General features: G+C 61.6%; 1 protein-coding gene across 1 annotated transcript; it reads right to left on the bottom strand.

Annotated features, from left to right (window-relative positions):
- Positions 1-5,667: 5,667 nt before the first annotated feature.
- Positions 5,668-11,188, bottom strand: LOC142073863 (tumor necrosis factor ligand superfamily member 14-like). Its single transcript, XM_075134088.1, has 4 exons — positions 11,015-11,188; positions 9,343-9,382; positions 8,161-8,199; positions 5,668-6,085 (listed from the first exon to the last, which is right to left on the bottom strand). Exons 1-4 carry the CDS (start codon positions 11,186-11,188, stop codon positions 5,673-5,675), a joined length of 666 nt encoding a protein of 221 aa, XP_074990189.1. The 3' UTR covers positions 5,668-5,672.
- Between the last annotated feature and the right edge of the window lie 1,221 nt (positions 11,189-12,409).

The raw sequence follows: 12,409 nt of genomic DNA, 5'->3' as shown, positions 1-12,409 counted from the left end.
CCGTCACCCTTCAACTCCGCCGCGCCGGTTCACCGCGCCCGTTGCTCGCCGTGCCGTTGGCGCTGCCCGACGATGCAGGATCTGACCCGGCCCGTTCTGGTTTGACCCAAGCCGTTGGGCAACTCCAACCTGGAGATGTCCTCAGCCTGGCGCTGGCCGGGGACGTGGCCGGGGACGGGTGGCAGTTGGCCCAGGACGAGCGAGAGGGCAATTTCGTGGGGTTGCTGCGTATCGCCGGGGGGTGACGCGTGGGGTGGCAGGGGGTGACCAGAGGGGTTTGGGGCTGGTCACCCTCATGGTTGGAGGTTGGGGACATCAAGGGACATTGCTGACCTCCACGCCTGGAGATGTGGGGACATCAAGGGACATTAAGGGACATTGCTGACCTCCACGCCTGGAGATGTGGGGACATCAAGGGACATTAAGGGACATTGCTGACCTCCATGCCTGGAGATTTTGGGACATCAAGGGACATTGCTGACCTCCACATCTGGAGATGTGGGGACATCAAGGGACATTGCTGACCTCCACACCTGGAGATTTTGGGACATCAAGGGACATTGCTGACCTCCACATCTGGAGATGTGGGGACATTAAGGGACATTGCTGACCTCCGTGCCTGGAGATCTGGGTCCCAAGACCCCCATGTCCAGAGATTTTGGGGACATCGAGGGACATTGCTGACCTCCATACCTGGAGATCTTGGGACATCAAGGGACATTGCTGACCTCCATGCCTGGAGATGTGGGGACATCAAGGGACATTGCTGACCTCCATGCCTGGAGATCTGGGTCCCAAGACCCCCATGTCCAGAGATTTTGGGGACATCAAGGGACATTGCTGACCTCCATGCCTGGAGATCTTGGGACATCAAGGGACATTGCTGACCTCCACATCTGGAGATGTGGGGACATCAAGGGACATTGCTGACCTCCACATCTGGAGATGTGGGGACATTAAGGGACATTGCTGACCTCCGTGCCTGGAGATCTGGGTCCCAAGACCCCCATGTCCAGAGATTTTGGGGACATGGAGGGACATTGCTGACCTCCATACCTGGAGATCTTGGGACATCAAGGGACATTGCTGACCTCCACATCTGGAGATGTGGGGACGTCAAGGGACATTGCTGACCTCCACATCTGGAGATGTGGGGACGTCAAGGGACATTGCTGACCTCCATGCCTGGAGATCTGGGTCCCAAGACCCCCATGTCCAGAGATTTTGGGGACAGCAAGGGACCGTAAGGGACATTGCTGACCTCCATGCCTGGAGATGTGGGGACATCAAGGGACATTGAAGACCTGGAGATGTGGGGACACCAAGGGACGTTGAAGACCTGGAGATGTGAGGACATCAAGGGACATTGCAGACCTCCATGCCTGGAGATTTGGGACTGGTGACCCACCTGCTTGAAGGTTGGGGACATCAAGAGACCTTGGAGACCTTCGTGCTTGAAGATTTGGGACATTAAGGGACGTTGCAGACCTCTGTGCTTGAATATTTGGGTGCTTGGGGATGTGGGGACATCAAGGGACCTTGAAGACCTCCATGCCTGGAGAAGTGGGGTCCAGAGCCCCCCCTCCTCCATGCTTGGAGCTTGGGGTCATCAAGGGACCTTGGACACCCCCATGCTGGTCATTTGGGGACCCCAATGCTGGACACTTGGGGACACCAAGGGACCTCGCAGACCCCCATTTTGGGGACGTTGGGGACCGCAGAGACCCCCATGCCCAGAGATGGGGGAGGGGTCCCTGCTGGTCCCAACCCCCTCCCCCCCCAGCCGGCCTGGGGGGGCCCCTCCCCCCCTTCTAAATTATTATCCGGCACTCGGAGCCGCTTTATTTATTATTTAATAAATTTATTTATGGTTTCCAGTGCTCCAAAATGGCCTTAATCGCCCCCAAAAAAGGGGGACCCCTCCCTGAGCACCCCCCCCCAAGCATGCATGTGCACGTGTGTGCATGGACATACATGGACACATGGAAATACATGGACACGTATGTGTACACGCCCAGACATGTGCACATACGTATGCACATACGCGTGCACATGCGTGTGCACATGCGAATGGACATACGTGTGCACATGCACATACGTGTGCACATGTGAATGGACATACGTGTGCACATGCACATACGTGCGCACATGTGAATGGACATACGTGTGCACATGCACATATGTGCGCACATGCGAATGGACATATGTGTGCACATGCACACATGTGCGCACATGCGAATGGACATACGTGTGCACGTGCACACATGTGCGCACATGCGAATGGACATACGTGTGCACACGCACATACGTGTGCACATGCGAATGGACATACGTGTGCACATGCACATATGTGCGCGCATGCGAATGGACATACGTGTGCACATGCACATACGTGCGCGCATGCGAATGGACATACGTGTGCACATGCACATACGTGCGCACATGCGAATGGACATACGTGTGCACATGCACATATGTGCGCACATGCGAATGGACATACGTGTGCACATGCACATACGTGTGCACATGTGAATGGACATACGTGTGCACATGCACATACGTGCGCACATGCGAATGGACATACGTGTGCACATGCACGCTCGTGTCCACATGCAAATGGACATGTGTGTGCACATGCACATACGTGTCCACATGCGAATGGACATACGTGTGCACAGGGGCAGGTGGGTGCGCACGCATATATCCGTGCACATGCGCACACATGCGTGTGCGCACGCACAGGCGTGGGCAAAAGCAAGAACGTTCGCAAATGCACAGACGTGTGCGCGTGCACCTACGTGTGCCATGCGCACGCATGGGCAAATGCAAATACACATGCAAATACACATGCAAATACACATGCAAATGCAAATGCGCATGCATGTGTACATGTACACGCGTGTGCAAATGCCGATACACGTGCAAATGCCAATGCACATGCGTGTGCACATGCACATACATGTGCAAATGCCAATGCACATACGTGTGCACATGCACATACGTGTGCAAATGTCAATGCATATACGTGTGCACATGCACATACGTGTGCAAATGCCAATGCACATGCGTGTGCAAATGCCGATACACGTGCAAATGCCAATGCACACGCGTGTGCACATGCACATACGTGCGCACGCGCAAACACCCAGGCAAATGCACATACGCGTGTGCCTGCACACACACGTGCAAACACAAATACATGCGAACGCCAATGCGCAGACCTGTGCACATACGTGTGCATAAGCACACGCGTGGGCACTTCCCCCCCCCCCCCCGTGCCCCACAACCGGGTTTTGCAAAAGGGGGGGCCCCAACCCTCACGGCCCCCCCCAAGTGTGTCCCCCCCCCCCCCCCGTGGCCTTATCCGGCCGCCAGCAGCAGGAAATCCTCCCCGTGCGACGCTCGCACGAGGGCCGAGCACCTCTTGCACGAGGAGGTGGAGGGGACCCAGGTCCTGGGGGGGGGGGGGATTGGGGGGGACACGCACATCTGGGGCTCAATTGCCCCCCAAAATCCTGGCTTCACCCCCCCCCGGAGCAGGGAGAAAGGGGGGGGACACAACCTCATAGCAGCCAGCAGAGAATCTCCACTCCAAAGGGCAAAGGGCGCTTGGGAATTGGGGGGTGCCCCCCCCCTCCAATTTGTCCCTGATCCCCCCCAAATTTGCCCTTGATCCCCCCCAAATTGCTCTTGCAACCCCAGATTTGCACTGACCCCCCCAACACTTACCCCAGACCCCCCAATATACCCCAGCCCCCCCAAATTTGCCCCTGCACCCCCAGATTTGCCCTGACATCCCCCAGGTTACTCCTGCACCCCCAACATTTGCCCTAGACCCCCCCAGTTTGCCCCAGGCCCCCCAATATAGCCCAGACCCCCCCAACACTTACCCCAGACCCCCCAATATACCCCAGCCCCCCCAAATTTGCCCCTGCACCCCCAGATTTGCCCTGACATCCCCCAGGTTACTCCTGCACCCCCAACATTTGCCCTAGACCCCCCCAGTTTGCCCCAGGCACCCCAATATAGCCCAGACCCCCCATATTTGCCCCAGACCCCCCCAATTTGCCCCAGGCCCCCCAATATAGCCCAGACCCCCCATATTTGCCCCAGACCCCCCCCAATTTGCCCCAGAACCCCCAAATTTGCCCTGACACCCCCCTAGTTTACCTCTGCACCCCCAGATTTGCCTTGACACTCCCAAATTTGCCCCAGACCCCCCCAATTTGCACCAGGACCCCCAGTATATCCCAGACCCCCCCCACTTTGCCGCAGGGCCCCCCAAATTTGCCCCTGCCCCCCCCGATTTGCCCTGACACCCCCAAATTTGCCCCAGCCCCCCCAAATTTGCCCCTGGCCCCCCCTCAAATTCTGGCACCCATCAGTTTCTCTTCCCTTTTATTTTTGGCTCAGGATGGGGGGGGTCAGGGTGGGGGGGGTCCCCAGGTGGGGTCCCCCAATTTGGGGGGAGGGGTCCCCCAATCCCTGCCTGGCCCCACCTGGGGGAAACTGAGGCACAGCAGAGATGATGCTGGGTGAAGGACCCAGGCATGTCAGGGGTGGGATCGGGGTTCGGGGGCCCCCCCTGAATATCAGGGTTAACCCCCCCCAAAATAAATAGGTAAAAAAGGGGTCCCCGGGGGTCCTGCAGAGGAGGGACCCAGGCGTCAGGGAGGGTGGGGGGGTGCACTCAGTATCAGCACCCTGTGCACAACCCCATACGAGCCACTGGAGAATCCACACTGCCCTTCAGTTCTGGGCGTCAGGGACTTTTGGGGTGCTCAAAGGGGTCTTGGGGGTCCTTCAGAGAAGGACCCAGGGGTCCGGGTGGGTGAGGGTCCGGGTCTGGGGGGTCCAGGTCATCAGCACCCTGTGCACAACCCCATACGAGCCACTGGAGAATCCACTCTGCTCTCCAGTCCTGAGCCTCAAGGATTTTGGGGTGCTCAAAGGGGTCTTGGGGGTCCAGCAGAGAAGGACCCAGCGGTCCAGGTGGGTGACAGTCAAAGTCTGGGGGGTCCAGGTCGTCAGCACCCCGTGCACAACCCCATACGAGCCACTGGAGAATCCACTCTGCTCTCCAGTCCTGGGTGTCAGGGACTTGCAGGGTGCTCAAAGGGGTCTTGGGGGTCCTTCAGAGAAGGACCCAGGTGTTCGGATGGGTGAGGGTCCAGGTCTGGAGGGTCCAGGTCATCAGCACCCTAGGTCCAACCCTATACGAGCCACTGGAGAATCCACGCTGCCCTTCAGTCCTGGGTGTCAGGGACTTTGGGGGTGCTCAAAGGGGTCTCCACAGGCTTCCGGTGAGGGACCCAGGGGTCCGGGTGGGTGAGGGTCCAGGTCTGGAGGGTCCAGGTCATCAGCACCTTAGGCCCAACCCTATACGAGCCACTGGAGAATCCACTCTGCCCTTCAGTCCTGGGTGTCAGGGACTTTGGGGGTGCTCAAAGGGGTCTCCACAGGCTTCCGGTGAGGGACCCAGGGGTCCGGGTGGGTGAGGGTCCAGGTCTGGAGGGTCCAGGTCATCAGCACCCTAGGCCCAACCCTATACGAGCCACTGGAGAATCCACCCCCCACACCCAGTCCTGCACCTAAAGGATGCCGGGGGCGGGGGGGGGGGGGGTGCCAACCCACCAGTACCACCCCCCCACCCCCCCCCCACCCACCCAAAATCACACCATAAACATCCCGAAATAAGAACGGGTGCCATCCACCGCCCTCACCAACTCGGGTGCCTGCACCCTGGTAAAAACCTCGTCTCCCGTTTCGAGGTGCACGAGTCCCCCCAAAAAACTGTGCCGGGCCCAGGGCACCCCGTGGGCTTGGGGACAATAAACCACCTTGTTCACCAGGAGGTCAAGGACCCCCGGGTAACGGGGGGTTCGTTTGTGGATGCCGTGGAGGGTGGCGGCACGCGTCGGGCACCCGGGAGCACCCAGTTGCACCTTGGCGTAGACGAAGTAAAGCCCGGGCTGGTGGCAAACGAGGGAGCCCCCCTGGTAGCCCAAACCCCGGATGAAGGCCCAGGATTTGCCGGGTTCCCATCGAAGGGACCCGTTGGGTTGGGATGAGACGTCGGCGCCGGCTGCGGGGAGGAAGAAGAAGGGAGGGAGGGTGCTGAGCACCCCAAAAACTTCCAGCACCTCCCTATCTATAGGGGGACCCATCATCCGGGGTGCTGAGCACCCCAAAACCTTCCAGCACCCTCCTATCTATAGGGGGACCCAGGTGTCCGGGGTGCTGAGCACCCCAAAACCTTCCAGCACCCTCCTATCTATAGGGGGACCCAGGTGTCCGGGGTGCTGAGCACCCCAAATCTTCCAGCACCCTCCTATCTATAGGGGGACCCATCATCCGGGGTGCTGAGCACCCCAAAACCTTCCAGCACCCTCCTATCTATAGGGGGACCCATCATCCGGGGTGCTGAGCACCCCAAATCTTCCGGCACCCTCCTATCTATAGGGGGACCCAGGTGTCCGGGGTGCTGAGCACCCAAACCTTCCAGCACCCTCCTGTCTATAGGGGGAGCCATCATCTGGGGTGCTGAGCACCCAAATCTTCCAGCACCCTCCTATCTATAGGGGGACCCATCATCCGGGGTGCTGAGCACCCAAACCTTCCAGCACCTTCCTATCTATAGGGGGACCCATCATCCGGGGTGCTGAGCACCCCAAATCTTCCAGCACCCTCCTATCTATAGGGGGACCCATCATCCGGGGTGCTGAGCACCCCAAATCTTCCAGCACCCTCCTATCTATAGGGGGACCCATCATCCAGGGTGCTGAGCACCCCAAAACCTTCCAGCACCCTCCTATCTATAGGGGGACCCAGGTCTCCGGAGTGCTGAGCACCCAAATCTTCCAGCACCCTCCTATCTATAGGGGGACCCATCATCCGGGGTGCTGAGCACCCCAAAACCTTCCAGCACCCTCCTATCTATAGGGGGACCCAGGTGTCCGGGGTGCTGAGCACCCAAACCTTCCAGCACCCTCCTGTCTATAGGGGGAGCCATCATCTGGGGTGCTGAGCACCCAAATCTTCCAGCACCCTCCTATCTATAGGGGGACCCATCATCCGGGGTGCTGAGCACCCCAAAAACTTCCAGCACCTCCCTATCTATAGGGGGACCCATCATCCGGGGTGCTGAGCACCCCAAAACCTTCCGGCACCCTCCTATCTATAGGGGACCCATCATCCGGGGTGCTGAGCACCCCAAAACCTTCCGGCACCCTCCTATCTATAGGGGGACCCATCATCCGGGGTGCTGAGCACCCAAATCTTCCAGCACCCTCCTATCTATAGGGGGACCCATCATCCGGGGTGCTGAGCACCCCAAAACCTTCCAGCACCCTCCTATCTATAGGGGGACCCATCATCCGGGGTGCTGAGCACCCCAAAACCTTCCAGCACCCTCCTATCTATAGGGGGACCCATCATCCGGGGTGTTGAGCACCCCAAAACCTTCCAGCACCCTCCTATCTATAGGGGGACCCATCATCCGGGGTGCTGAGCACCCCAAAACCTTCCAGCACCCTCCTATCTATAGGGGGACCCATCATCCGGGGTGTTGAGCACCCCAAAACCTTCCAGCACCCTCCTATCTATAGGGGGACCCATCATCCGGGGTGTTGAGCACCCCAAAACCTTCCAGCACCCTCCTATCTATAGGGGGACCCATCATCCGGGGTGCTGAGCACCCCAAAACCTTCCAGCACCCTCCTATCTATAGGGGGACCCAGGTGTCCGGGGTGCTGAGCACCCAAATCTTCCAGCACCCTCCTATCTATAGGGATACCCAGGTGTCTGAGGTGCTGAGCACCCCAAAACCTTCCAGCACCCTCCTGTCTATAGGGGGACCCATCATCCGGGGTGCTGACCCCCCAAACCTTCCAGCACCCTCCTATCTATAGGGGGACCCAGGTGTCTGAGGTGCTGAGCACCCCCAAACCTTCCAGCACCCTCCTATCTATAGGGGGACCCAGGTGTCCGGGGTGCTGACCCCCCAAACCTTCCAGCACCCTCCTATCTATAGGGGGACCCATCATTTGGGGTGCTGATCCCCCAAACCTTCCAGCACCCCCCGCTATCTGTAGGGGCACCCAGGTGTCCGGGTCACCCACCCCCACCCTCAGGTTGGGGACCCAACACCCCCCCCCTTACCTATGAGATGCGCTGCTGGCTTCTGAGTCGGGGGGTGGTCTGCAAAGGGAACCCAGGTGGGCGGGTGAGGTCCAGTGTCCCCAGGGTGGTGGCACCCATGTCCCCATGGTGGTGGCATCCATGTCCCCATGGTGGTGGCACCCACGTCCCCAAGGTGGTGGCACCCTCATCCCCAGGCTGGTGGCAGCCCCATCCCCAGGGACGCGGTACCCATGTCCTCGGGGTGTGGGGGGGATCCCGTGGCACCCACATCCCCAGGGTGGTGGCACCCATGTCCCCAAGGTGGTGGCACCCATGTCCCCAGGATGGTGGCACCCATGTCCCCAAGGTGGTGGCACCCTCATCCCCAGGCTGGTGGCACCTTCATCCCCAGGCTGGTGGCACCCACGTCCCCCAGGTACCCATGACCTCAGGGTGGGGAGGGGATTCCCTGGCCCTGGGCTAGTGGCACCCATGTCCCCACGGTGGTGGCATCCATGTCCCCAGAGTGGTGGCACCCACGTCCCCAAGGTGGTGGCACCCTCATCCCCAGGCTGGTGGCAGCCCCATCCCCAGGGACGCGGTACCCATGTCCTCGGGGTGTGGGGGGGATCCCGTGGCACCCACATCCCCAGGGTGGTGGCACCCATGTCCCCAAGGTGGTGGCACCCATGTCCCCAGGATGGTGGCACCCATGTCCCCAAGGTGGTGGCACCCTCATCCCCAGGCTGGTGGCACCCACGTCCCCCCAGGTACCCATGACCTCAGGGTGGGGAGGGGATTCCCTGGCCCTGGGCTAGTGGCACCCATGTCCCCACGGTGGTGGCACCCATGTCCCCAAGGTGGTGGCACCCTCATCCCCAGGCTGGTGGCACCCACGTCCCCCCAGGTACCCATGACCTCAGGGTGGGGAGGGGATTCCCTGGCCCTGGGCTAGTGGCACCCATGTCCCCACGGTGGTGGCATCCATGCCCCCAGAGTGGTGGCACCCATGTCCCCAAGGTGGTGGCATCCTCCTCCCCGGGCTGGTGGCAGCCCCATCCCCAGGGACGCGGTACCCATGGGTGTGGGGGAGATCCCCTAGCCCTGGGCTAGTGGCACCCATGTCCCCAAGGTGGTGGCACCCATGTCCTCAGGGCAGTGGCACCCATGTCCCGAGGGTGGTGGCACCTGTGTCCCCAGGACGCAGTTTTGGGGACCCACCTTGCAGCACCTTCTCCGACAGCGGCTGGTCCCCACTGGCCTGCGGACACCCACATGGGTCAGGGGACACATGGGGACACGAGGGCACATGGGGACAGCGGGACACGGTGGGATATGGGGACGCAGTGGGACATGGGGACACACGGGGACACACGTGTGTGGACATGCACCTGGGTATGGGGACACCCACGGGGACCCACAGGGGTGCCCATGGGGACACAAGAAGGGACACAAGGGGACATGAGGTGACATGAGGACACAGCTGGGGACACATGAGGGGACATGTGGTGACACATGGGGACACGTAAGGGGACACAGGCACACATGGGGACACACGAGGGGACACCAGGGGACACACGAGGGGACACGGCGATACATGGGGACACTCACACCAGGATACATGGGGACAGAAGAGGGGACACGGGGACACACAAGGGGACACGTGGGGACAGGCACACGCATGTGCGCCACCACGGCCCCCTCCCACGCACACGCGGTGTCACCCACTGCCACACGCGTGTCCCTCCAGCCATGTCTTGCACAGACACGTGGTGTCCCCACACTGTCCCCAACCCCATTGTCCCCATGTCCCCCTGTATCAGCGTCCCCCATGTCCCCATGTCCCCAAATCCCGCATATCCCCCATGTCCCCATATGTCCCTGTGTCCCCCATGTCCCCCATGTCCCCCCATGTCCCCCCGTCTCCCATGTCCCCCATATGTCCCTGTGTCCTGCCATGTCCCCATATCCCCTATGTCCCCCATGTCACCCCATGTCCCCACGTCCCCCCATGTCCCTGTGTCCCCATGTCCCCATGTCCCCCATATCCCCCCATGTCCCTGTGTCCCCGTGTCCCCGTGTCCCCATATCCCCCATATCCCCCCATGTCCCCATATGTTCCTGTGTCCCCCATGTCCCCATATCCCCTATGTCCCCCATGTCCCCCCATGTCCCCATGTCCCCCACATCCCTCCATGTCCCTGTGTCCCCATGTCCCCATGTCCCCCCATGTCCCCATGTCCCCCACATCCCCCCATGTCCCTGTGTCCCCATGTCCCCATGTCCCCCCATGTCCCCATGTCCCCCACATCCCTCCATGTCCCTGTGTCCCCATGTCCCCATGTCGCCCATATCCCCCCATGTCCCTGTGTCCCCATGTCCCCATATCCCCATGTCCCCATGTCCCCCATATCCCCCCATGTCCCCATGTCCCCATGTCCCCATGTCCCCCATATCCCCCCATGTCCCCATATCCCCATGTCCCCATGTCCCCCATATCCCTCCACGTCCCTGTGTCCCCATGTCCCCATGTCCCCATGTCCCCATGTCCCCCATATCCCCCATGTCCCCATGTCCCCCATATCCCCCCATGTCCCCATGTCCCCATGTCCCCATGTCCCCCATATCCCCCCATGTCCCCATGTCCCCATGTCCCCATGTCCCCCATATCCCCCATGTCCCCATGTCCCCCATATCCCCCCATGTCCCCATGTCCCCATGTCCCCATGTCCCCCATATCCCCCATGTCCCCATGTCCCCCATATCCCCCCATGTCCCTGTGTCCCCATGTCCCCCATGTCCCCCCATGTCCCCCCATACACCCCCACATCCCCATGTCCCCCCCGTCCCCCCCCATGTCCCCCCCCCCCCATGTCCCCACGTCCCCTCTCACCTGCAGTCGCGCCGTCACCCGCTGCAGCTCCCCCCGGACTCCCGCCAGCACCCAGCCCTGCACTGCCACCGCCACCAGTGCCAGGGCCACCAATGTCCCCAACACCCACCGTCCCCACGCCCTGCCCCGGACCCGCCGCCGCCACGCCGGGACGGGGGGGGTGGCAGCACCCATGGGTGCCCCGGGGGGGGGCACCGGTGGCCAGGGCCCCGCTAGGGTAAAGATGCCGTCCCCCATGGGCCACCCCCGGTGTGTCACCCGCCGTGTCACCCGCCGTCCTGGGGACCTGCACCGGCTTTATGGCCCCAGAGGAAACGGGACCCACGTCACCCGTCCGTGTCACCACTCCGGGGTGGCTCCCCCCCGTCATGGGGACACAGCGGGGGAGGGGGACACGTGGCCGCGTGGCATCACCCACTCCCCGGTGCCACCGCTGTCCGAAAGGGTCCTTGTCCCCTCTGGTGCAGTGTCCCCATAGTGTCACCCCTTTGTGTCCCTAGGGGGTCTCTGTGCCCCCCCACCCATGTCCCCAACACCGTGGCCCCCCGTGTTGTCCCCTGCGCTTTCCCCATGGGGACACATGGGGACCACAGAGGTGCCACCGCATCACCCTGCTTTTGGGGACATCGGTGACCCCACAAGTGTCACCGGGACTGGGAATGTCCCGAGTGCCACCAGTGTCCCCAGGGTCACACCGGGGGGGGGGGGGGGGGGGGGGTGTCCCCATCGCCAGGGCCACTGCAGCTGGGGACATCAGGGACACTGCTGTCCCCATGGTGGCCCTGGGATGCTGGGGACAGCTTGGGGACAGCTTGGGGACAGCTTTGGGATGCTTCGGGGGGACAAGTTGAGGACAGCCAGGGCAACAGCTTGGGGACAAGCTGGGGACAGCTTGGGGACACTCCCAGCCGTCACGTGGCCCCAGGGTGAGGCCAATGCAGGAAGCGGCAGGACATGGGGTGACACCACGGGGTGACACGAGGGGGGGGGGTGACACGGGGGGGTGACACCCTCCTGGCCACCCCCATGCCTTGTCCCCAGCACTGGGGACACCACGCGGCTGAGGGGGACACATGCTCGGCTGATTGCACGCTGGCACACGCTTGTGCACGTGTTCACACGCGTGTGCAACACGCTTGCACCATGCACACGCCGGCATCGTGCGTGCGCACACGCGTGTGCACGTTCGCACATGCTTGTGTGGTTGCACGCGGGCATCAGGCGCACGTGTGCTTGGGCGCACGCGGACACGCCTGTGACATGCGCACACACGGCTGTGCCATGCACGCACACGCTTGTGCCCGTGCAGACGCCCGTGCTATTGCACGCTTGCGCCATGCACGCACACGCTTGTGCCCGTGCAGACGCCCGTGCTATTGCACGCTTGCGCCATGC

The sequence above is a fragment of the Calonectris borealis genome, chromosome 31 (genome assembly GCF_964195595.1).
Source record: "Calonectris borealis chromosome 31, bCalBor7.hap1.2, whole genome shotgun sequence".
Classification (NCBI taxonomy): domain Eukaryota; kingdom Metazoa; phylum Chordata; class Aves; order Procellariiformes; family Procellariidae; genus Calonectris; species Calonectris borealis.
The sequence above is the reverse complement of the archived record's forward strand: the minus strand, read 5'-3'. Positions and strand labels throughout refer to the sequence as shown.